The 26,845-nt window shown below is 34.1% G+C and overlaps 1 protein-coding gene and 2 long non-coding RNA genes across 11 annotated transcripts in view; 1 reads left to right on the top strand and 2 right to left on the bottom strand.

Annotated features, from left to right (window-relative positions):
• The first annotated feature begins 1,616 nt into the window (after window positions 1–1,616).
• On the top strand, window positions 1,617–3,527 carry LOC106158610 (uncharacterized). Its single transcript, XR_001237927.2, has 2 exons — window positions 1,617–1,887; window positions 2,960–3,527. It is a non-coding gene; the product is annotated as an uncharacterized LOC106158610 (long non-coding RNA).
• Window positions 3,528–4,676: 1,149 nt separating this feature from the next.
• On the bottom strand, window positions 4,677–14,659 carry LOC106158609 (uncharacterized). Its single transcript, XR_001237926.2, has 4 exons — window positions 14,536–14,659; window positions 8,345–8,464; window positions 7,728–7,791; window positions 4,677–6,980 (listed from the first exon to the last, which is right to left on the bottom strand). It is a non-coding gene; the product is annotated as an uncharacterized LOC106158609 (long non-coding RNA).
• A 1,432-nt stretch (window positions 14,660–16,091) lies between these two features.
• LOC106158612 (uncharacterized) overlaps window positions 16,092–26,845 on the bottom strand; it is a 29,507-nt gene continuing 18,753 nt past the window's right edge. For 6 of the 9 annotated variants that reach the window (XM_087010883.1, XM_087010894.1, XM_087010921.1 and 3 more), the window contains 19 exons: window positions 26,495–26,619; window positions 26,239–26,332; window positions 25,971–26,072; window positions 25,469–25,603; window positions 25,065–25,145; window positions 24,777–24,926; window positions 24,313–24,417; window positions 23,931–24,066; window positions 23,586–23,716; window positions 23,110–23,188; window positions 22,781–22,942; window positions 22,205–22,317; window positions 21,544–21,932; window positions 21,158–21,257; window positions 20,723–20,845; window positions 20,254–20,387; window positions 19,845–19,996; window positions 19,377–19,541; window positions 16,092–17,748 (listed from right to left, as the gene is read on the bottom strand). In XM_087010883.1, the coding sequence (XP_086867009.1) occupies window positions 19,381–19,541; window positions 19,845–19,996; window positions 20,254–20,387; window positions 20,723–20,845; window positions 21,158–21,257; window positions 21,544–21,932; window positions 22,205–22,317; window positions 22,781–22,942; window positions 23,110–23,188; window positions 23,586–23,716; window positions 23,931–24,066; window positions 24,313–24,417; window positions 24,777–24,926; window positions 25,065–25,145; window positions 25,469–25,603; window positions 25,971–26,072; window positions 26,239–26,332; window positions 26,495–26,619 (2,472 nt within the window). In that variant the 3' untranslated portion in view covers window positions 16,092–17,748; window positions 19,377–19,380. Of the gene's footprint in view, window positions 17,749–19,093; window positions 19,120–19,376; window positions 19,542–19,844; window positions 19,997–20,253; window positions 20,388–20,722; window positions 20,846–21,157; window positions 21,258–21,543; window positions 21,933–22,204; window positions 22,318–22,780; window positions 22,943–23,109; window positions 23,189–23,585; window positions 23,717–23,930; window positions 24,067–24,312; window positions 24,418–24,776; window positions 24,927–25,064; window positions 25,146–25,468; window positions 25,604–25,970; window positions 26,073–26,238; window positions 26,333–26,494; window positions 26,620–26,845 lie in introns of those variants that run through there. The other 3 variants (XM_087010907.1, XM_087010885.1, XM_087010933.1) reach the window with 3 other exon arrangements.

Here is a 26,845-nt window from a genome sequence, read left to right as displayed (position 1 = left end):
TTTCTTCCATTCTGAGATTCTGAACATAGTGAATGATTGAATCTGACAAACTGCAATGATATGAGTTTATTTCCATATTTGAAACTTTATTACACAATACACTATAACATGTTTACCATCATTTTTACAAAATCAACTAACAATGTTGTAAAGATGCAGGAAATGTCAAACAAACACTTTCACGTATCTTATTAGTTTAATAATGAGACTGTTAATATGCCTAAAAATTGAATCTGAGGAAATGTGAAAAAACAGCATACCTTCTGAAATAATGGCACGATTATGCTGATTTACGAACTCAACCTGCATTTTAGTAAAATTGACCACTCCTGTGACTTTCATGACAATTGGCCCATCTGTTTTTCTTATATTGTGTTTACAGTGTTGCATATATGCTGAAAAGTGTAAAAAACAGCATAACTAGTAAAATAGTGGCCCGATCATGCCGATTTTCAAACTTGACCTGCGTTTTAGTAAGATTGATTACTCCTGTGAGTTTCATGATAACAGGTCTATCGGTTTTCCTTGAAATGTGTTAACAGTGTTGCATATATGCTGAAAAGTGAAAAAACAGCATAACTACTAAAATAGTGGCCCGATCATGCCAATTTTCGAACTTGACCTGCGTTTTAGTAAGACTGATTACTCCTGTGAGTTTCATGACAACAGGCCTATCGGTTTTCCTTGAAATGTGTTAACAGTGTTGCATATATGCTAAAAAGTGAAAAAACAGCATAAATTCTACAATAATGGCCCGATCATGCTGATTTTCGAACTTGACCTGCGTTTTATGAATATTAGTCAGCTCTGTAAATATAAAGCCAAAAAGTAAAACTGTCTTCCACTTATGGTGTTAACACTGAAAGTGCACGGCGACGGCGACGGCGACGGCGACATGATCGGCGACGACAGACGCAGGTGATGGCAATATGTACAGACACATCTGTGTCTGTACATAATAACTGGCTTATCACACGACGCCCTCTATTGGCAAATACTCTAACCTGTCTTAAAATACGGTCGCCGAAAAAAAACGTAAAACGGTCGAATGAAATGTGAACAAACCAAAATAATACAGCAGAACGTAATGTGAAATGGTACAAAAAAAAAACGTCTTCGAATGCAACTTGTGATCACTTGCAATAAATCACATAAGCGCCAAACGCAAATAACGAGAAATACACTGTAGGAGAATGAAACGCAAACCAGACCATCGTATTTTAATTAGCTCAAAGCAATTTGATTTGCCAATATCTGAAGCTCAGGGAGCACAAATGACAACTTGCACAAATTCTCTGCTCTGTATAGGCCTACATCCAGTATCTCAAAATATGAAAGTGGTGAGCATTTCTATATATCACCCTATTCAAAATGAGCCCAACCATTGCATTATTGGGACAATAGACAGGTGAGCGAGGTACATGTCTCTAAGCCAATTATAATCTCCCAGCGTTGAAGGTGCACGCCGATCTTTTAGTTCTTGTCACATTCTACTATGAAGGATTTAAGACATTTATAAATGATAAATCAAATAATCTCGATCATTCTAGAGCTCACAAGAAGCATTTTTCTCAATTGACCCACAAGAGTTCGCCTTTCTTGTGAGAATGAGGTCTACCGTTACCCCTCAATCAAAATGCGCCATACCTATTGTCATTTACATAATAATAGGCCGCTCAGTGCAGTCACTTGACTGCTGGATCTTGTTAGGAGAGGACGCAGGATAGGTGTGGTGAAGTCGGAGAGCCAAAGATTTCATTTAGCGTTGAACCAAATATGTCTTGTGAATGACATTCCTGTAAGAAGAAGACGCAGGATAGGTGTGGTGAAGTCGGGGAGCCGAACGTTTCATTCAGCGTGGAAACAAAAACGAGTAGTCTACGTCTTGTGAGTAACATTTATTCTACACAATGAAATTTATAAGGAGTTACGTCTTATGTGCATAATTCGATTATGCGGTATGTACGGCTTTTCTCAAAATAGTTCTACATGCATTACTTCTGTTGTGATTTGAATTTGATATGGCGAGATTTGCAAGAAACTTTCAATTCGAAATACTGTTGAAAATACCCTTAGTCGTATACTTATGATGCTCTTTGCAACAAGAAAGTATCGTTCATGTGTTTCATGTTTCTATGAGTTCTAATTACCACGAAATATATCTTTCTATTTCCACACATTCTAACGTAACGATGTATCTTGGTGGTTTGCTATATTTTAGATAAGATGTACGTTATTTTTGACATAACTCTTGGTGCTCCCTTACTGTCACTTTAATGCCACCGACTCACTGTACGTAAATTTGCTGCCTGAACAAATTTGTTACATATTTTAAAAACACTTCTTTAGTATTTGTGCTTGATGTAACAATGTGAAACTTCTCAAATATTATCAACTTTTTGTATTTCGTTTAATTTCTAGAAAAAATTCGTTTGCAACTGAAGCAGATTAGCAGCGGAAAATTTAAACAAGATTTTCAATATTATGCAAAATTCTTGATATCCATGTTTTTTTGTTTGGTTTTTGTAGTAACTTAATAGTTTTTCGCACAAAGTATATACAACGGTTGTTGTACTATTCATCAAGTAAGATTTGCTGTCCGCGTCAGATTATATGCTTTCTAGACAATTGCCTTAATCGGTACTTAATCTGTCCCTTGCTGGCATTGCTACATTTGCTTGAACATTTACTTTGAAAACGCCTTTTAATGGTATTGGACTGTATATCCCTGGTCGTTCTTTTTATAGCTGGTGTACTACAACATTCAAGAAATGTTATGAAATATCGAAGAATCGCACATCTTCAACTACAAACTTTTTGCATTTTTTTCTTTATTTACTGGTGTTCATCCAGCCTAAATGCCATTTCAACACTAGAACAAGTCTTTCCATTTTCAGTTTAGCAGATCTTAGTTAAAATTTCAATGCATTTTGTCATGAGTGTTATTTTCATTTTTCAGAACTGCCCCTTCCTAGGCCGATGCGACTGATAGAAGCTTACCTTCCGTCCATATTTAGGAGCCAGAGAGAGGCAAACACACATACACACAATCTACATGGTGAAAATTGCGGATACTGCTATTGTGATTTCCAGTGTTTAGTCCTACATATATTTATATATATACAAAGATCAATATCGCACCTTTTAAAAACTATAAAGTAGGTATTGATTATGATCCGTTTCAAGTTATACCTTGGGACAAGCTCAGATGTATCTAATTATATTTGAAAGCCATTTAGTTTATCTCCAATTTTCTCAAATAATAGTGTAACTATTAAATTACTTAAAGTGACACGTAATTATCAGTGTTTGTAAATCTCAAATTTCAAACTTGAAAGGAGAAGTGCAATTTTTTCCGTTAACGTTAGTTGAGACAAGAGTAAAATTATCTAATCAATCAACTTCTGCAATATTTGTTATTATTATTTACACTGGAGAAGCCAATTTTGTTGTTTGTCATTATTTGTATTACTTATCTGACACTTGTGTACGACAGTTTTGACCGAATAAATGAGCTATCCACTGGAGTTTTCTTTCTTATCTAAAAGACCCAGAGGTTAAAGTTAAATTGATACGCGCCGAACGTTCAGAACCTACAATGTACTTGATATGAAATGCATTCTTTTGATTCTTACATCCAGAACTAAAATGGTGCCCAAAAATTTTTTCTTAATTTTACAAGTTCAAATTTTCACATGTAGACCAATCTATCTAATCATGAAAAATGAATAGAAAATTTTGGAACTGCCAATAATTTTAGATTTTTCGTTCAGTTATTTACGTTCAGAATTTAAATTTTCATATTAATCCCGTCTACCAATTCCATAGACCGTACTTTTGAAGTGGTTCAAAAAATGCATACATATTTCAATGTAATTTAATTATACAATTGAATTTTTTAAAGCGTAAATTGTGATTAAAGGTAATGGAATACTAATTTGAGGAATAACGGTTTATTCCATATTTAAGGAGTCCATTCCATTTTGAGGGGTGTCAGGTTGGGAGAGTCTATTCTAATTTGAGGGGTGTCAGGTTGGGAGAGTCTATTCTAATTTGAGGGGTGTCAGGTTGGGAGAGTCCATTCTAATTTGAGGGGTGTCAGGTTGGGAGAGTCCATTCGACTTGAGGGGTGACAGGTTGGACGAGTCCATTCAACTTGAGGGGTGTCAGGTTGGGAGAGTCCATTCGACTTGAGGGGTGTCAGGTTGGGAGAGTCCATTCGACTTGAGGGGTGACAGGTTGGACAAGTCCATTCAACTTGAGGGGTGTCAGGTTGGGAGAGTCCATTCGACTTGAGGGGTGTAAGGTTGGGAGAGTCTATTCAACTTGAGGGGTGTCAGGTTGGATGAGTCCATTCAACTTGAGGGGTGTCAGGTTGGATGAGTCCCATTCTTATTTGAGGGGTGTCAGGTTGGGGGAGTCCATTCAACTTGAGGGGTGTCAGGTTGGGGGAGTCCATTCAACTTGAGGGGTGATAGGTTGGAAGAGCCCATTTTTGGGGGTGTCGGATGAGTCCAATTTAAATAAAAGGGGAGAGAGGTGGGCAAGTCTTTAGTTTGAAAGATTCCCATGTTTGAGGATTGACAGTTTGAGAGGGTTTAAGTGTGCAACATTTTTTATTAAGGTGAAAGGTTACCATAATTTTGTATTATATATCATTCAATAAAACAAAGCAATTAATATACTAGTTTATTTTCAAATCTTTCAAACACATACATAGTTTACAATAAACAATGTCACAATGATAAATTTTGAAAGCACAAATATCACATATCAAATTTGCAGAACATGTTTAACAAAAAGAACATAAACGCAAAACAAAGTCATCAGTAAAGTTCATGTACAAAAGTAGTAAAATGTGTGAATTATGAAAATGACAAAGTAACAGCCTGTCACATTAGCTGCTGGTCCTACACTTGGCCTAGTGTTCCAACATTTTGTTTGAACCAGATCATTTTGCAGAATATTTTTGCAGAAATTGTGGCCGGGGTGGGCATTAGGTATTTTAAGTTTTCAAAAGCACTTTTAATTTGATAATGTCTTTGTGAAATGTAACTGTTACATATTAATAATATTAATGCGATGGGCGGGGGGGGGGACTGTCCAATCTTATTGTAATTTTTATTCTGACCGGATTTTCGGAAAGCTAGATGTTAGGAAAACTGTTTAATTGCACAGACTAAAGAAAATATTGGAAACGTGCAAGAAACAAAAATACATGGTAAAAAAACTAAAGCATGTTCGATTAACCCAAAAATGATAATGTTAGCAAGATTTGGATGTCAACTTTTGACGGCAAAAAAATAAATAAATAAATAAATAAGTTGTCTGCAAATTGGCTACTCCACGATTTGATTAAAATTGTAACTTTATTTACTGCATGTTTAGGACTATGTGGATTTTAAAGTCAGGGACAAGATGTTTAATTCAAAAATAACTTATTTGGTTGAACTATTTTTTTTTTCGAAAATAAAAGTTAAGAAACTAGTGATCAATCCGAAAACAGATTATGGAGGGTTCATTCTTTGACAGAGAGTGGTTTGCGACAGCATCTTTGTACCTTCTCATTTTTTGCTTTGATTTAAAATTAAAGATTTCATAGGGGGATTTGGGTCGTTATAGCAAAAACCATCAAAATGGAATTTAACCATGTTGAGGAAACTGAAGAAAAATCAAGTCCAGGAGGCCAAAAGAATTTGTTCCAAACTATCATGCTGTACATAAAAACTGGACAGCAAAGCTGACAAATATACAGACACCGTACAGGAAGCAAAGCTGTCAAATATTCAGACATAATGCAGAAACAACTGCACAAAATAATGTTTTTGCCAATTTTGATAGACTGCATAATCGGCATCATCACTCTTACCCTCTTACATTATGACGAACAGGTAATATGGGCATTAAAAAACTAGCAAGTGATTCAGTTCCATAGGATATAAAAGCCACTGAAAATGCAAATGCGCGAAAAATGAAATTTTCATAAAAACTAAACCCATCATGCTTTTCGAAAGCAACCTGCCTCTTTACCAAACAAAGCCACTCCGTAAATTTAAAGTAAGACAGAAATACGTTTTGGCAGTTATGGGGCAAATGTCACCGAAGTTTTGCAAAAAAAAAAAAAAAAAAAAAAAAAAAAAAAAAAAAAAAAAAAAAAAAACAGAATAATAACGGTAAATGTAAACCCATCATGTCGATTTTTGAAAGCAATTTGTCCCTATACTAAACAGAGCCACCCAATTAATTTAAAAACAAAAACATGCTTTGGAAGTTATGGGGCGAACTTCACCAAATTTTTGCAAAAAAAGCAGAATAATAACCGTAAATGTAAACCAGTCATGCCGATCTTCGAAAGCAACCTACATTTTTAACAAACAAAACCACTCAGTAAAGTTAAAGTTAAACAAAAATATGTTTTGGCACTTATTTGGCGTACGTCATGTGTCGGACAGCAACAGTGACAGCGACGGCGACAGAGACGACACAGACAAACAGACCGTTCAGAATATATACAGACACTTACAGTGTCTGTATATAATTAGTCTTGAAACAAAATATCAAAAGACTGTATTTACAAGATTTACAATTTGTAAATATGGCCTGGTGGAAAATCTTTAAGATATATTTTTTCATCTTAAATTTTCAAATACTATGGTTAACAAAACACTGAAAATGTTTACAAAGGTTTCAAACCATTCAAATTCTTTAAATATTTTTAAAAAGATCTTCAGGTACCATCGCCAATCGCAAAGGTAATGCTTGCAGATTTTAAAGCGATAGAGTTATCATATTTATATAAACAATTCTTTCCCTTTATCTAAATCAATATCATTATCATAATAACTTCATATCAAAGTGAAAAACCACAGAAAATATCTTCATCCAGTTTTAATATAATAAATCCAGAAAGGGGTGTAGAGTTCCACAACACTATCCTAGGCTGCCTGCGGTCTTGTGTTGGGCTGTATCTCGGTGGGCTTCTGGAATAAGAACAAAATGTTTAATTTATGACTAAACATACAAGCACTTAAAACGGGATTTATGCATCTTTTACCAAAGAGACGTAGATATAAATGATTGAAATAATGTTTGCTTTCATATCATGACTGGAATGGAGTTTGCCTAACGTCAAAATTACCATTTAAGATAACAAATGATAAAATTAGAGAGAAATCTGAGAACTCAGCCCTCCGCCAAGGCAAAGTGTAGACAACAGCAACAACAACAGTAATAATAATGGTAATGATAATAATGAAAACAATTACATTCAAAATATGAATTCTTGTAAATACTGTAATCATTTCTTATCCTGAATAGCAGTCTATCATGAAAATTTCACCAGAATTTGTGAAAAACTATTTTGAAATTTTTTGCTTATTTTTGGGGACACGGCTTAACTGCAATTCAGTCTGGCTTATTTCAAAGAAGAGAAGAGTAAGCCAGGTCAATTCCAATGCCCTACAAAAATATCCTTTTAAAAGTTCTTTGTAGAATATATCATACACAAATTGGATGCAATTCAATTGAGTTGTTTTTTTTTTCATATAAAATTTAACAAATGAATTCAATGTAATTGGCCTTGTAACGTACTGGTATGAACAACACACAATGTGCTGGAGATGGTAGTCAGTTACCGTGTGAATCAATTATCTATTATTCATTGTTTAGTGAGCAATTGATACGTGCCTGTGTTTATGTGCATGCGTGTTGTTATGTACGAGGCATACCTATCTTACAAGATGATCTTCATGCTAAGCCGACAACAGCTTGCGCCTCAGGTCCAAGTCTCACCTGAAACAAATATAAAATCTATGGACTTATTCCCAATGAAATTATCGGTCTATGTAGATCGATCCAACTCTGCATGGACTGTACACTAAAGAAAAGTTGACATTTGTAACCAAATCCATAAAATTATTAAGTGTGACAACCATTTAAGCAACAGTGTATGACCTTAAATCGCTTAAATGCACAAAAAATTATCCAAAACTAATGAAAAAATAATGAAACCTATAAGACGCATAAAATTTGCCCTATATGTAATCAAAAGAGACATTTGACCATTTATAGTTGAGAAAGTTTGATCATAAAATTGATCTGGCCTACACATTGATGGGGCTCACTAATCCTTGGATCAGAAAGTCAAAGTGCAAGAAGCACCATTATCTAAAATAGTCAGTGTTCTCTGTGGTCATGTTTATATTTTAACATAAAACATTTTAAGCCACCTTATAATCTGCTCAGAATAAGAACAACGCGATTTCGAGCACACTTCGGTTTTCATCACATGAAACTTTAAATGATCTAAACTTGTTGAATACACAAAAAAGAAAACATGCATTACTTGCGTCAATTTAAACATGCCAAACTGCCTCCATCAGATCTTATACAGGGGTATCAAAGTTCAACTAGCTCTGTTGTTGAAAATGCTTGTTCTTAGTGGCACCCCGGGTTAACCAGTGAGCTGTGCAATATAATATAATATAATATAATATAATATAATATAATATAATATAATATAATATAATATAATATAATATAATATAATCCATTTAGTCGAGGGCACTCAATTTTATTTCCTGGTTTATCTTATGTTGATGCCCTGGTAAAGGCAAACTTTTTCACTTTAGAAAAGCGACGCACAGAACTTTGAAAATCTTTCTCCGAAAAAAAACGATAAATTACCTCTTAACCTCCAGATTATACAGATAGCTAAGACAATCAATTTACCTTCAATGTACCAAAATTCAAAACTGAACATTCTCGAAACGCATTGTATCCCGTTTTCTTTAACCAACTTTTAGAGGTCTGTATGTTATTTGGAACTCCATTTAGTCTTTATTCTGTCATTTATTTTATGTAAATATCTTACTGTTATTTTATATTCGAACTCATTTATATGTACAACTTCAACCTTTTGGTTTCTAATTAACTTATTATGTTATCATTATCACCAGTGGCCACCTAAAAGTTTCCTCCTGTACGTTTTAAATTTCAAAGCAGAAACAAACCCAAAACTAACAGATTCTAGGAGTCATAGATTTTTCATAACCAGCCACAGTCTTATGAAGGAAAAAAGTAACAACAAAACGCACCCATGACAACGTGAGATACATTTGTTTACATTTTAGGTGGCCACCTAGGTGGAAATAAGAAACTTGCTGAATTGAAAAAAATGTTTGACCAAACTTGGTAGACAACATAAGAAAGTTCATTTTAAAATGTGACAAATCCCAACCGGTTAACAAAAACAGTTGCCCATCGCTGAACCCTAATCCATGTGAGTAAGGCTGAGAGATAGAGAATGGTAACCAAGACTTTTTGTTTCTCAAAGTCATGGTATTTGTTGCTCCAGATGGAAGGTGGATGCACTCTAAAGGGCGCTGTTAACGGGACTAATTTAAAAGTTTACGTAACAAATGGACAGATATTAAAAACAGAAATGTATGAAGTGTTCTTCTTCCTTTCAATAATTTGTACTCCAGTCATTTTTTATATTAAAATATTAAAAATGAAATGAAAGATGTGAAAACCAAAATGGGTTTAGATTTTATTAATTCTAGAAGATGGCGTAAAAATGTTTAGACGATGTGCGAAGAACATAAATTAGAAATTTAAAATGTGAAAACGTAAAATGTGTCGTTTTTGTCTAAATGAAAAGGGCGACCTTTTATACAAGGTCATCTCAATTTTCCTGGATTGTAAGCAAACTGGAAATAAAATACTTCAAGAGCAGTAGTTTTAATATGTGGAGGCTTTTCACTAAAGTTTTAGATATTTATATAAACGTGCAACCCAAGCAAATCTGATTCATCTAGAAATATTGAAGTTATAAAATATCTGTGCAAATGTATCAAGATTATTAATAAGAGTTACTATACCTGGTTAGATGCGATTGCACTTAAATGTACTTATCAGCCATTCCACGAAAAGGGGTACAATTCCAAAACAAGAAATGCAGCGATATGAACTTTGCAAAACTGGAAAACTTTTTATATTATTTTGATGAAGAGGTATTCAGAGAGTAGTAGAAGAATTTTAACCCACACCATTACTGTATTTAAAGAAATATGCACGTGTAAACATGGTACAGTATTTTTTACGGAGGTTAGGTAACATCTAAATTAGGTTATATTTCAATCATGCCAAAGGTCACAGGCTCCATATTTGATTCAATTATTAAGAATTTGTATGTATTCAAAATATTATTGCCCATTTAAGATTTCTCTTCAATTATAGAAAATACGGTGCAAACACATTGGTAATAAGTGGCTCGTTTTCTACAAATACAAAGGCTGAGATATTCCAATTTAAATATTATATTAATCGTTGGGGACAGACTTGCTTTTTTATCATACTATTTGTTTATGAACAAAGTGCTATCAATCTATTATGATATTAGCATTGATCAATGAGCACACACATATCCAGTGTTCAAATGAAAAAGGAGTAATTTCGTAACGGAGGTTAGGTCATTTCACATAGGTCAGCGATCATATATTTGTTTTGATATTTTTAGCTTAAGGTAGACTTTAGAAGATGAATTCGGAATTTAAAGTATTACAGATACGACAAATTTACATAATAACATAGAAAAATTGATAAAACATGTTTATTCAAACCATTAAATGGCAAATGGTTACAACGAGTTGTTTTGCTTACTTTCAAGGACTACATAAATACATTTACCACTACTGGATACATTTCACTGCTAATATGTTGATCTATTCATCTGTAGAATTCACATTCCATATTTTACCAGAGTAAGAGTTTAATTTATAATCTTAGTAACAGGGGTAAGGTAAAACTCTAGTCTAAATTATGTCATACATGTACATTTAAACCGTTCAAAATCTTTCACAAGAAAAGCTTCGCGGTCATTAGATTTTTTTTCTTTCTCTCTAGTGTTTTTGTCGCTCTGCATTTGTAAGTGGCACATTGGTGTCTGTATAACAAAACATTAAACCTACATGCACATGATCGCAGTTATAGGCAATAAAAAACAACAAAATACCCGAGAAAGTTAATGCATACAATCAAGTAGGCGGACAATAGACACGTGTTTGCCAGTAACTGTCAATTTAAAGTAACTGGAAGCATCTAGAAGATGATAAAAACAATTATGTGCTACTGAAATAGTAAAATAGGACCTAATAATCCCGCAGTTCTACCTGATAAATGTAACTGTTGTTTCAATGCTTAATATATTTCGCCATGTGTCTCCCGCGAAAATAATGTCTGCTACATGCACGTTAGTACTGATGTCAGCTAGTACCATTTTTCTTGCCAAGACAGTCCTGAAAACTACTCATTTCGCTTAAAATCAGAATGATAAGTTCAAAAAAGCATCGTCAAGTGACAAACGGAAATCAATTCGATAAAACAAATCGCGATTTACCCTCGATTTTATAGCAAACTGGAGTAAAAACTTAAATCATTAGCCTTTCTTGATAGAATTATCAGCTATATATGTATATTTTATATCTATATTAATGCGGGGTAATGTCTTTAACAGCAAGCAGTATGAATGCATACTACATCAGAACATAGAAGTAGAACTACTTATATGATCAGAATTAACTCACAAAACCACAGAAATAACGTTTTAAAATATTAACAGTCATTTTTATAACAATTAACTTATTTCGTAACGGAGGTTAGCATAACGGACGTAAGGTGACACGCATTCTTTTTCAGTTTTTATCCTCGGGATAACTTTGCATAACTATTGAATGAATTTTTTAGGAAGAAGTTGGTCCTTGCTTAAGAAAAATGATGTTTTTAACTTTCTAAAGCAACATTTTCTTCAAATTTGGTCCGTTACTGAGGTTAGGCTCTTAAATGCGACACCCCGACTTTTGTGAGTTAACATTCTCTATGATGGAACGCATCATTCACAATTAACAAATAGCACTGTTTTATTAAACTTCATGTATTATGAGTTTGAAAAATGCACAGGAAGGCCATTAAGAGCATTTTCTTTTATTCTTACATTGACTTAAAAAAACCGTTACGGAGGTTAGGGGTTACTGAGCGACATTGATTAAACTATGACGGTGACGTAACTAACCAACAAATTCGACAGAGATCGCCATGTATGATAAAAAGAAACATGAATTCAAATTAGTTGATGACCAAAAACACTAAAACACGGGAAAATATCAACTTTTTCTTGTGGCAAATCAGCTATAATACCGAAGCGACACGTCGAAATCGTGCTTTTTGCGGCATATAGACCCCCGGGGTTCCCGTCAAAGCAAGTGGTACTATATTAATTGTTGTTTTTTAAGTAGAACACATCGGGTCCTGCTAAAAAAGGCTAAAAAAAGCAAAATTGCAGATGCTTTTACTACCGAAAATAAGCTGCGACAGGTATTATTCAGAATTGTACCCTTTTTCGTGGAATGGCTGTTATATTTTTATGTATGTAGCCTATACATGTCATCTTTGTGTAAACGAGAGTAATAAATGGATTGAATTGAAACACCTAATTTACGTAACTGAACAGCTCTATCATTCACTGAGCCATTCCCCAGGTGTGACAGAGTGATTCAAGACTTGTAAATTAATGCAAACAAATATAACAACACGCAGTAGAAATATAAAGAGTGCATATGATAAGAGAAACTTCTATTGATAAGCAATAATATGTACATATGTATTCTTTTATCATTATGTGATTTTAAATTTTACATTCGTTGAAACACAGAAGGGCCACTCACGATATAAACAAACTACGAGAGTATAATAAAATACACAAAAATTCAGTTACAAAAAACTGTCAAAGCATCTAAAATAAAATATAGCCGATATGAAGGAGATAAGCTAGAATATATGAAAAATGACAATACGCGCGTTTCTAATACTATTAGAGGTTCTCACGCAACAACAGTAGGCCTAATGATGTTAATTCGGATCTAACTATCGACATTATTTAAAACGGTACATTTTGGAGGACATCAAATGAATGGGTTGACAAATATGAATATCTTGGGTTTATTTAGAAGATTTTTTTTAGATTTTCAGTACGCTACAAAACTTCTTTCAGGATAAGCATCAAATGCACTTGGTTTAATCATAGGAAAATAGATATTATTTAACAGCTTGCAACTCCAATTTTAGAGTGTGGGTCAGGAGATTGGGGACTGTGAAAAGGCCATATGTAAAGCTTTAACTATTACATAGGTATTCATCGTTTTGCAACAAAATTTAGTCTATATGGTGATTCAGGTTGGATCCCAATGATATTTGGCAAATGGCTAAACATGCTTACAGTTTAGAAGAATTTGGTAATCAATCAAAATGAAATTCAAGTGAAACAAAATTTTCTTGAAGATTTTGAATTGGAAAAAAGTAACACAAATTTTCAGATTTGTGATACAGAAAAACATTTTTGAACGAATCCATTGTTGATATTGAAAACATCAAAAACTTTATGAAAAACTTTAAAAAAAATGGAAAAAGGACATCTTTAAATTTTTAAAATTCAGAACATGTGACATTTAAGGGGAAAAAAACTGAAGACAGGGAAATATTTATGTACAGATTTAAACGGGAAAATCACTTAAGGTCAATTTCGAATGGGAATTTGCCATTGCATTATTATTTGAATTATGTATTTTGTCCGTAGTTGGTAAAAAAGAGTCCATCTTAAATCTATCTATAAACGGGAAGACTCACAAACACGTCAATTAATGAAAGAATATGTCTTATATGTAAAAAGGAGCTAGATGATGGGAATAATTTTCTACTTCGGTGGATCGGTTACATAGAAGAAAGATGTAGATTTTATGATAAGTTGGGTATCCAAACACACGAAGCAAAAGAGTTTTTCTTTAGAATGGGAAAAATTGTTAGGTGTTTTGCAAAATTGGATTTTGAGACAGAAACGGTTATATATTCATCAAGCGTCTTACAAGCCAGAAGGGCTGTTTTTTTACACATGATACTAAAATGAATGAATAAATGAAAGCAAAACTACGTTTTATGGATTGAATTACGATACCACAAAATAGTAATTCTAAATTATTCAGAATTAAGGAGATGAACGAGTGACTTATGACCAGATTCTCGGCGTAATGAAAGAATTAGGCACAGAACTGTGCTGAGGACGGTGTAATAAGTGAAAGATCTATGCATAATACGGACACCTCATTTTCTGTTTAAGTAATCTAATTTACTATGTTCTAGTCTATAGTATGGTATTCTATTGTACAGCAGTTTGACTGCAGTTTAATTGCCGAAATAGCTCGGGTATACTTTATCGTAAATGTGTATTTCATTACGTATATCCTACAGGTGCGACATTGAGACAGTCATGAATACATGACAATACATGAAGTTGTTTTATAGATGTGACTTATGAGTCGTAGGACTAAAATGTAAAATAATGGACGAATATTCTGACTGGCCAAATAACACTGGACAAAACACAGCGAAGACTCATGCAACAAATAATTTGCGCAGCTTTTCTTTCATTCTTCAGTACCTGTGGTAGTTAATGGTGGGTATTATTGAAAAAGTGGCAATACTTACAATACACGTTTTTGCTTCTTCGTCTGATAAAACTTCAGTTAGGATAACGCCAAAAGTTCGCCCTTGCCACTGCACCATACATATCCACGCGTCTTCGTCCAACGGTGTCCCACTGTCAAGTGACTACCCTTGAAGACAGCTCGCATTACGATGAGCAACTTATTGTTATGCAAATTATAACAGGAAGATAGTGAAAGGTGAGAGGCTGTAGCTGAAACTGTTCACGAACGTTCGCACTCAAAATGCATGTAGATACTACTTGAGTCCATTTGTTGGTAAAATATATAATAATTTTTCATGTCGACAATTTTTTGAACGTTGATTGGATATTACATTTGTGCCAACTTCTGCTCCAATAGCTATTGTGGTTTCACGTTTTCTTAATTAATCTTGGTTGCACTCATTAACCTACTTTATTATTTTCATGTTATGGCAGTTATATAGTATGGGAAATGTATGGTTATCCCCCCCCCCCAAGTTTGTAACTTTGTGTCTTATTATTTTTCATCATTAATAAATGACAATTTTCAGTCAAATGGACTTTATCTTATTTACCTTTGAGCAAAAACAGAGCTTCGTTGTGCTTGTGGTCATTTGGCTAGATAAAAAACAACATAATTTAAGTCACACTTGACCAAAACAAATTAATAACGTGAATTCAAAGTGACATTTCTTAAATCAAACTATACTGCACAAACCAATAAGTTAAATCAAAGATGACCACTACAAAAAATCAATTACTTGAATTCAGTGACTTTACTTAAATCAAACTTTAATAAACAAATCAATAAATTGAATTCAAAGTGAACCAAACAAATCAATTGCTTGGAAACAATAACATAATTAAAATCAGAGTGGACCAATTTTTATTATTTATTATAAAGTATTATTTAATATAGCTCAATAAATAGCTTGCGTCTATTTTTGTGGTGTCGTTGGGTTTTTTGAAAATTGAAGAAACCTTGGTTAGTCTTTTGGGGCAAGTCATCATTTTTAGTTATTTTTAAACTTTTTCGTTTTATTTTAGCCATTAATAAAATCTTCAATTCAGTTACATGGATAATTAACTAGACGATATAGTGACAGGGCACAGTCAAATGTTTTACTGGAAACACGGCAAAACTGTTCTCTTAAAAAGAAATTTGCAAAACATTTATATATCTTTTACTTCATTTTTCACTTTTCTGTTGTCTTCATATGGACGTATACATTGAGAACGAATGCGTATTGCGTTTGACGTCTTTAGGAGACTTAATTTTAAGGTTAATTTGTAGATGAATAGATGGTGTTCAAGGGCCTAATTAAGTCTTTGGGGGGGGGGGGGGGTTACCGAACTTGTCCATCCTCGTATATCTGCCTTCACATGATTTTAGGACATAAAGTGCTATACGAATTTATACATATACATTAGTCATGTGCCTTTAAGGAATTCCAATATTTCGATTTTTACTGAACTTCTCCCTTCAAGTTCAGCCACTGTTCGGAAAAAGTTTCAAAATTGAAGTCCGCTACAGCGTTATTTTGAAAATCTGTAACCATATATCAAGAAAACAAAATTGAGCTTATTATTTATTTTAATCCATAAAATATACAGCTGTATAATACATACAAATGATTAAGAGATAAATTTGTGTAAATATAATTGAGTTTTGCAACTTTTGCTAGTTCAAAGAAATTACATGTAACAATTTATTGCATCTTAAAATATCTCACTTTTTTCTTCCTAAATTATAACCACTGCACTCAAATTCTCACAATCTTTATACTATGAACTTATAAATTTAATAATAAAATTTTTTCTAGAACTGCATAGAGAAACTGAATGATATCTTCCCCTGTTTTTATCAAAAACTGTGGTCCCTTTCTCTAACTCTATACATAAAATACTTGCATCACAAACTGTATAATAATCCAACAAATAATATCATTAAAAACTCTAGAATTCAACAACGGAAAATATTTCTTTAAAAAATACTTTCTCAAACATAAAGTGTATTATTTATATAAATGCTGGGTTCTTTATTTACATGCCCACTCCGTAACTGTTCCTTGAAATAGCCACATTTTTTCACAAAGTTCTGAATGGCACAAATTGTGACACAAGGGAGCAAGCGTTTGGAATGCAAGGAGAATATACATTTGTGAATATTCCAGTATTGATATGAGATAATTTCCACATCATGTATGATGAAGATATGTACTGCAATTGAACGATACAATCAAAGTGTCATCTGCATATAAATATTCATTATCATCGCATTTGGTGGTTAACAAGCAAGAATTAAGCCCACATTTGATCATTAAGTCATTTATGGTATAAACTGAGTAATCCAGTAACTTGTTCCCTTTTTCCTATTGATCCACTTCAAGGTTTGAAATATATGCTTTAAAACCTTTTTTCACAACTTCAAAATAAACATCATATATTTATTGGCAATATGACTCCAACTTTGTATCATTTATATATTTTTGTTCATATAATGTTGATTGTGTAAAAGCAGAGTATATCATAGAATTAAATACCCTGTGATGTTTTGTCTAATCTAAACTTTTTTAGATATGTACAAATTTTGCAACTACTACATATAGGCTTTTAAGTTGCTCTGCAAACTTGTTCAAAGACAATAAATGTACACCAGTTTTTAAAAAAGACGTATTTACAAGCATTTGACAAGCATATCAATGTGCTTTGAGTTAACATTAAAATTATTCTGAATAGCAGGTAAACATGCAAATACCTCAGCAGTAGAACTTATAAAAAAATTACACTAGAATTCTATTCTATAGCAATCATAATATTTACCACAATGTATGAAAAGTCATGCTGAGTATATCTTTTTAATTAACAATATTTGATCATGAACACTCACAGCTTCTTCATAATCAGTTATTATTTTTTTTACATAAACAGAGGTGGTAAAAATAGTGCACTGTTGAAACCACATTATCATGTGCCTGAAATAAGTAAGAAATATATAATGAATTCATCCACAAACAGATTAAACAGTCTATTAATGTCTGTATTGACAATTACTTTCTTAACAAATGTAGAGTGGCCTGCATTCCGTTGGTATCATGTGAAGAAATTTTCACGCTGTTGTACAAGTGGAGTCCCCAGGTTCTCTATGTCACTGTCACTTCCGTCACTAACTTCCACTCTAGTTGCCGTGACGACGTGTGAATCACTGGACGACCAGGTCTTTCTTCTTTGGGCTGAAATAGTTTTTAATCAAGAATAAAAACAAGTTCAATTGTTTTACAGTCATTTGTTCAATGCTGTGAAGTGTTTTCAGAGAAATCAGACAAACTTCTCAGTCAGCAATTTGTTGTACTTTTGAACACTAACAGAAACTGCAACATATTTAACACCATGCTTCATAAAATAAAGCATTTTCATGCAGCAAACCAATACAGTTTTCTATTCTATACATTCAGAACTGTAGAACTCTTCACTTTTTTTTTTATCTAAGTATGGTAAACAGAAAACCTTCATAATGCAAAAAAGCTACATTTGCATCTTAATAGCTTCTAAAAAGAAATAAAACAGGTGAAAATAACAGATTTCTGTGATAATACTTTTATCTTTTTTCTAATGAACAAATGTATTTGTATCCAACCCATCCACCTTGAGCATGCAGGAATATACAGAAGCACCACAGTTCACAATACACCATGAATGACAGAGCACAAAAAAGGACAACAACTACTGCAAATATGAACGCAGGCAGTTTGCTATATACCTACACCCAGCCAGTGTTACACATAGTCAAAAAAATCCGCGCAGTGCACAGGAAAAGTTTGGACTAGAAAAGAGACAAGAGAGAAAGCCCCTTAGAAGCACAGGTTACATGTCTTACTGTCTTAATCATCAACATCTGAAGCAAGCAATGGAAAAGCAAACTATGACTAACATATAAAATGCAGTCACTGTACTGACAGATACTAATACAACAGACCACAAACACTCAGCACATTTCAACAGCCAGCAAACATATAATTCAGTCTAGTTTTAGAACCGTCACCATATACATTAGTATAATACATGCTGAGCCCAATCAGGGCCAGAGCTGGAGATCTACTGTATTAGATATGTGATTGGAAAGATAAGTACTTGAAGAAAATACCAGTATAATTAACATCAGCTAATTACAACATTAATTCCCTGAGCCCTTCTCCACATAACCTCCACTGAAATCATTGATTTTAGGTAATAGTTGGAGTGTTTAGTATGTCCACCACCGTCAAATGTTGGTGTAAGAATTAGAATATATATTTGGTGAAGTGTGGTCCTTTCAAATGCTGCATATCTGCTGTCTATCATATTATATGGATAGGCTTTTTTAAAAAGACAAGGCTTTTTTTTTTAAAGACTGATTGTTGTTCCGAGAAAAATAACACATGCTTTATCACGAGGTGAGACCAAAGTAGGTAATGCAAAGTAGGAGGATATATATAGATATTCTGATATCACAATTGTGGGTAGATATACACAGGAGTTCCTCATGCTTCACTGACCCATCACATGATAACACTTAGCACATATATATTTTCCACTTACCACTCTTTGTTCCACTCATACATAGACTTAGCAAAATATAAAAGAAAGAGTTTTGGGAAAACATTCCTCAATTCAGAAGGTTCAACTCACGCAGATACTTAGCAAAATATAAATCACAGAAAATAATTTTGGGGAAAAACATTTCTGAATTCAGTATGAATTCATAAGAGCAGATATTTGGAATTCTACTCTGTGGTAACTGTGGCCTGCTTATTAGATGACAGCAACAGACATGCAAACAAATGTCGAGCACCAGTTTTAAAAGTGATTCGTATGTCTTCACCATCTTATAGAGGTGCCTCACTAGCCAGACTGGGAGGGCGTAAAGAGATTGGGTTAGCAGAGTATGGATCATTATAGTATGTGGCAGACACTTTAGGTGCCCCAGTGTCGTCACTGTCAGTGTCTTTCTGATCCTCTTTCAATATGGCTGCTTGTCGTCTGCTCTCTTTCATAGATAGAACGAAACAAAATCTTGGGTAATAAATCGTACTTATTCTATTATTTGTGTACAATCATGCCAAATGAAATGTGTATTTGCAGTTTGATATAAAAATGAACTGAATCTGGTTTTGTAATAAATTTTAACTGTTAAAAAAATTGGGACAGATACCTTGACCTTCAAGCCACATCTAAAAAATAATTCAATAACCAAACTAAGATAAGAATGAAGGTATTGTAAAGACTAATCTTGCTAAAGCCTTCTGCATTTCTATTAAAATCCCAAACCCCTAGAGGATTCATTACTTACCTGCTACTTGTCTGGTTTTCTGTGTCACCTCCTTAGCGAGTGCCTGGTTTAGAGATAGTAAATGCTCTCTGTGATGTTTCTCTTCACTGAACTTATCATGCACATTCTCTTGTTTGAAGGGGTCCAGTTCTGTTTCTGTCCAGTCTTGAAGACTGAAATGAGAAAACAGAAATGCTGTATACATATGTGTTTCAGATGAAAGGTGTGGTTTAATATGCTCTTGTCAAATTTTACTCATTTTAGAAATACCACACATGATATTAAAACTGACAATACTACCGAATTCTAAACAACAGCATAAGGCCAGGAGGCACAAATTATGATAATGATAAGCGTTTAAATTCACATTTTTGATAAGCCCTACTGGACAATAAAAAAAACATGGTAACACTAGTGTTGGATATTTCACCTTTGTGCAGAGAGCAACTTTTTTATTCGGTCAGCCTTTTTCTGACGCATTCTCTTTTCATCCTCTGTGAGTTCTTCCTCGTCACTCTCTGGTACATAACGTTCTGGTATTTCGATCTTCCCTGGGATGAATAACTGAAACAAGGATATTTTCTTATGGTGAAACAGTTTCTCTATCATATTCACATTTTGTTGTATTGTCTATCTGTATTCAGATTTTGTAGTCTTGTCTATGCTGGCAAATTTGTTACTTCAATCTTTCCACTGCATCTAAAAGTATTGAGCCTCTGATAACAAAAGGCATCTTTTCTCAGGCTAGTTTTCATAAAACCAATGCCCCTTTATCATTTGAAAGAGCAATATGATCATCTCAAAGGCTAAGTGAGCTGAACATTAAGTTTAACTCAAAATTCCAAAATCATATATTTATATATATATATTTCACTGCCATATTTGCACCATGAGCTTACCACTTCTTTTTCTATGGTGTCAATGCTTATGTGTTCATTTTTGAATGAGGTACTCTGTACATAATCTGGAGTAAAGTCTAGGGAACCTCTGCGAACTCCAGTTGCACTTTCAAATGGATCATTCTGCAAGTGTTGAATTGATGTAAAGTACATATTAACCGAACTTTGGCTTTACACAATTGAGGAAACAAAACATCTGAAACTTTCATCTTTATGCACATCTTCATACAAATTTCTTAGTTAATAAATTAAATGCAAAATACAACTTTCTCATAATTTACTTCATACTCAATCATAAACTTTCACCTCATTGGTTATGTGTGATTTTAGAAATTCTGTTATCTTTTACCTCATTGGTTATGTGTGATTTAAGAAATTCTTTTACTTTTTACGTCATTGGTTATGTGTGATTTTAGAAATTTCGTTATCTTTTACCTGATTGATTATCAAGTCTCCAGCAGAAGTCTGTACTCCTAGTTTCTTAGTTGGAGAGGTTTCCAGTTGGAGTGGTGCACTACTTGAGATGGTCAGGTACCTAAAATATATGGTAATATCTTCTTTTAACCTTTATACTTTGAGCAGAAGTAATGAATATCTCAGTATTTATAACAAACATAACAGATAACCTGGACATTTTAATACCCTAGAATTCACTGACCTATGTTGATTCCAAACTTTTTTGATAAGTTAGTCTGAATCCATTACGTTAAGAATATCATGTTCTAAAATGCATAAAAAAACAAAGTAACTATACATAATTAGGCTTTTTTGCACCCGAAAAGTCAACAATTGTCTCTCTATTTGTCAAAAAGTTTGACTACCTTGCCCCTGTTCTCCTGGGTGGTCCTTTCTTCTTCTTGGGGGGCACTGCAGGGCCCTGTTTAACAGGACCAGTGCCCTGTGTGGTATTGTACAAGTTAGGTGTAGAGCCAGTGCGATTGGGCCCCAATGATGGGTTCACCCTACTGAACCCCCCAGTGGAGCCCGAGGCCTGAAATGGTTTTGGTGCCAGTCCTAACTCGCTGTGCCTGCGAGCCTTGGATTCTGCTGAGAGCTGCATGGGGCGGACAGAAGCTGTGGCGGCAGGTCTGGGCATGTGACTGGTACTGGTATTACTATTACTATTACTGGGGGCTGAGGTGGTAGGAGTACTGTTGTTGGTAGGAGTAGGGAAGAGTCTCTCTGCTGCTGAAAGCCTCCTTTCTCGATCCTGTGATAAAAAAATGGAAAATAGTAACAATGAAACAAATAGAGAAGCAAAATAATAGCAATAATAATAATAAATAAATGGTGAGTTAACTTCAAAGCCCCTGAAAATTGATAAACTGACACAAACCCTTCTCCTTTTCAAATCTACTACCTGTCTAACAACCTTCGACTAATGTTAACATTAAGCTATGCTGCACACATATACAATGTTAGGGGCACCTGCGCACACTTCCTGCTCATGCCTCGTTGCTAAAAACAGCTTCTTTTCCCTACCTTTATTCTCTTCCCAGTGAAGAGCTCCTTAGGTGAAACAACACTGTTTTTGGCATGCTGTTGCAGTGAGGGGACTTCGTTCAACTTTCGTGGCAACGACTGAGACCGTCTACCTATGTGCAGAGATACCACCAGTGTTAGACATTGAACATGCATAGGCTCTTTGAAATAAAACATTTTGGCTGAAAAGACCAATCCCAAAGAAAGTGAATATAAAAGGAATACATGCACATGCATTTAGACAGTAGCCAGCTTATTACTAATATCAAAAGCTATCAATTATGTCATCAAAAATTGATAAATAAATAAATAAATAAATAAATAAATAAATAAATACATGCAGCTCAGCTAAGCTTGTTATCTGCTGTTATCCATGTTAATACGACATATTTTAAGTATTGTTAAGTTTGGCTACTACCTCCATGTATGCTCTGACACTTACTGCACCATTTACACAAACTTCTCCCCTCTTGAAACACTGAGCACAATGGCACCTCTAACACACTGGCACCTCCAACGCAATGGCACCTCTAACACAATACCACACCTACCACAATAACACACATGAAACCTTACCTCTTTCAGGCATGGAGTTGCTTCTCTCCCGTATTCCCTGCTCGGGTGCTTCTTGTGTGTCTGAGGGCTTCCTCCTTTCCCTGTCCCTACTTCTCCTCTCTGTCTCTCTCTGCTTTACTTCTCTCAGCGTTCTAGCTCGAGGCTTATCTTTTGGAAGCAAACCTGATGAGTAATAAAGGAATTTGTTACAGAATAATCTAACAGAGGAGCAAATCACAGACATACTGCAGCCTAAAATACACTATCTTGAAAAGTCTAAATGAACCAAATGAGCAATAAAAATAGGACTTAATGTAATTTATTGAAACTGATGTACTTTGTATACATACCAAAGAATCTTTTAGTGTTTTCATCTGCTTCACTGATGTCCCATGGTGTGTCACTGTCCTGTACACTGTCATCATCATCCTGAAATAAAAAATTACAATTACAAGCCCCGTCTCAGGATTACTGGTCATTACACATGACACAGCTTACATTTAATGTATTTGTTATATATACCATGATTAACATAAACAAATATCAAAATAACAAGCATATGTTAGAATATTGCCATCATGTGGCATACCCAGGGTGACCTCCCTACCACAAATATAGATGGAGCCAGTGCCACTCACTTGGGAGAAAATATCCTTCAACATGCTCAAAATTCTTCCATTGTTTTTGACACTAAGTTCAGATGATGTAGACTTTGCTTTAGACCGAATCTTTGAATAACCCTCTTTCTAATACATAAGGTGCCCAGATATTCTAAATATTGTTCTTGAGTATAGTATAGTAATCTATCCTCCCACTGTTTTCATACCTGATCTAAATAGGATCTTCCATTTCTCCTATCATAACCAGAGAGTGCAATGTTCTTAGTATTATTACTGTCCAGATCTGTTTCATTATAGGTACTGGATTTGTCCTGTGGTTTGTCTGAGCCTCTGACATCTGAAGTATTAAAAGAAAAAATATTTATATAAGACATGCAATTTCTTATCAATAATTGTTAAGAGAGTGCACTTTTACAAAAATAAATCTATTTGGTTCACTTATGAATGAACATATTGAGCTCAGAGGTTTTTTTGTTTATACTAAATTATAAAAATGTTGACAAGAGGTCCACCACACCTACTGATGTGTAGTGTTGTCAATTAAAACACACCTGTTGAAGAATTGCGTAGATTTTGCATAGTTTCTCTCAGCTTCTTGCCCTGTTCATTAAGCCCACTCATCATATCTTGAACCTTGGACAGCTCCTGTTCCAACTTGACTTTGGCTCGGACAGATTCATTATTTGACTGTAATAAAAACTCCATCTTTAAAAATGAATTTTCAATGCTGTTCATATTTCAGAGTATTCATTACAATCTTTGATTTCACAAGCAATGTAAAAATTTATACATTACCATGAAGTTACTATGTACTAATAATCTGACACTTTATTGTAGAAACATCTCTAAAAATGAGCTTCACCTAACTGGAAAATGTGTTAGAAAAGCCAGGTTGGTAGAACAATTACATGACTGTAATACGCTTTGACTTACCAGGGTGGGGGTACTTGTGCTTTTCCGAACTCCATGAATTTTAGACCTTAAGATCTTGACCTCATGTTCCACTTTAGCATTTTCAGTGGTAAGTTCTTCTAATACCTACAAAAGAACACATTTGCTTAAGGAATCGTTTTAGAGACATAAAGATGTTCAGTGAATCATTAAATTTAAGTGCGGTGGGGGTTACAAATGTGAATAAGAAAATGTTTTTCATTATCGCATTTCTATGTAAAGAATGAAACTGTGATAATCTTATTAAAATTCTATTATAATTGACCATCAACAAAAAATTAGTAGATAAGTGCATAAGTAGATACACTTTTGGGTTTTGAACCTTTAATGTCTGTCACCATGACTTTGAAGACAACGCAGAAAGCAAGATGATATTAGCCAATTTTTTTAATGGTTTGCATTTTGCAATCTGAATCAAACATAAGATAACTTGACTGGTTCCTTACCTTTGAGTTATCAGCCAGCTGTTGGCGCACCTTAGACAACTCTTTCTCGATATTTTTCTGCTGCTGTGACAGGCGAGCAGCTTCCCGGAGATCATCCTGAGAGTGGTCCAGCTGAGCCTTCACATTGTTTAATGCTTTCTCCAACAACTCCTGTAACAAATTGAGCACAGGTGATATCATAAATGGACAGGCGTGTTAATGGTTCAGTTACTGGTAATAATCTAGTATAATCTACAAATATGGGAATAAATCTGAACCTCTGTAATAAAGTATGCCGGTAATACTTACTTTATCCTCTTGTAGACTAGTCACCATAAATGACTTTTCCTGGAGCGAACGATCTAGACCATACAACTTCTGTAACTTTTCCTAATTAAAAAAATAATAATATCATCAACAACATTATCTGTTGAAAAGGTACTATGCATCTTCAATTCAAGTAATACAATCAACCATTAACAAGTTTTACACTTATCTGTTATAATATTTTCATAGGAGATGAAAAGGTTTTTGGCCATATTTGACAAAAATATCGCTTACAGCTAAAACTCACATTCATTTTCAGAGATTACAAGCTTATGCTGTTTCCAGTTACTTTATAAAAATGGTGAAGGCATGCTAAAAATACTTGTTTACAACAACCTCTCAGACTCCATGTGCTAACACTAAAAATCAGTAATTTCCCCCTTTACCTCCAGGTCCACCTCATCTTCACTGAGATGCTTCACCTCCTTTTCATAATCCTGGGCCAGCTTCTCTTCCTGCATCTTTCTTGTGAAATCCAGCATTCTTTTGGGAGGTGTGTACTCCTCTGGACTCAATAGATTCTGAAAAATCAAAAACAGTATTTCTTTTTCATTATACTCAAGCTGATTATAGTAATTAACTTTAAAGTAAAGTTTAACTTTGAACTTCCTGTAATCTGGAACTAGGAGTAGCCATTATTAAATAGGTAAAACACAAGTAACAATGATTAAATAGTAATAATGTTTCCAGGGGTGGATCTAGAATTTCATTGAGGGGGGTTTAAAAACCCTTCTGCTATAATTGTAATATCTCCTTATAATTAACAACGTGGAATTCACGTGGAGTCTTATAATATTTACCAAGTTATCTTTATTTTCAAGCTCAGTTTTTGTTAAACTAAACTCTCAAAAACCACTGCCCAATAAACCTCCAGTGTGTTGTTCTTACCCTCTTATACTGTGAAGCAAACATGTCATTGTCACCACCATATAAACTGCCCATTTTCACCAGATTGTCTACCAAATTCACCAAAGGTTTGTGTACCTCAAGCTGAAAAACCAACAATAATCATAACAAAGGTGTTCTTCAGTTTTATATCATGATTAATCACACTGACATGTACAATAAATGCTCATTTATAATAATTTTAATCTTTGGCATTTAGAAAAGAATTCCCGACTTGAAACTTTGAAAAAAGTTCATGTGAAAATCTGACCTGTTTTTCAATGTCTTCTAGTTGCTTCTTGATGTCCAAGTACATGTGGTGGTCTCGTTCCATATAATCTGGTGGCCGATTCCCAGTCTGGAGCCTGCAAGAGTAACATTTATGTTTTAGCTATGGTTCAACTAGGAGTACTTAAACTTGTGACAATCAATTACAAAGGACATTGCCATTACTGTCCAAATAAGAAGACGTACAGATTTACATCATCACAATCATTTCAATACCAATATGCACAGTATCCACTTACAATGCCTGGAAATCCTTCTCTCTCACTTTTGCTGTTTCCAACTGTTGTTTATACACATCCCTTGCAGCCTCCAGTCTGGACTGCTTTCGTCGTAATTCTATCAGAAGTAAAACCAACTCTTCATGCTGAAAAGATTGAAAAAATTTAATGAATTAAAGAATAATATTAAGCGGAGTTTTCGATCAAAATACAGTTAAGATTTGGAGTGGGGCCTATATTTGAATATTCTTCTAATGTTGGCTTCTTAAGGTGAAACGCAAGAGATTTGTCGAATGGAGTTACATGGTGCAATGTTTTTGCAGAATAAATAGTTTTCTAGTTTACACCATTTTAAATCTACATTCAAAACAT

Source organism: Lingula anatina, chromosome 1, assembly GCF_051362555.1.
Source record: "Lingula anatina isolate TDL-2025a chromosome 1, LinAna3.0, whole genome shotgun sequence".
In the NCBI taxonomy this organism is placed as follows: domain Eukaryota; kingdom Metazoa; phylum Brachiopoda; class Lingulata; order Lingulida; family Lingulidae; genus Lingula; species Lingula anatina.
This window is presented reverse-complemented; position numbering and strand designations above follow the sequence as displayed.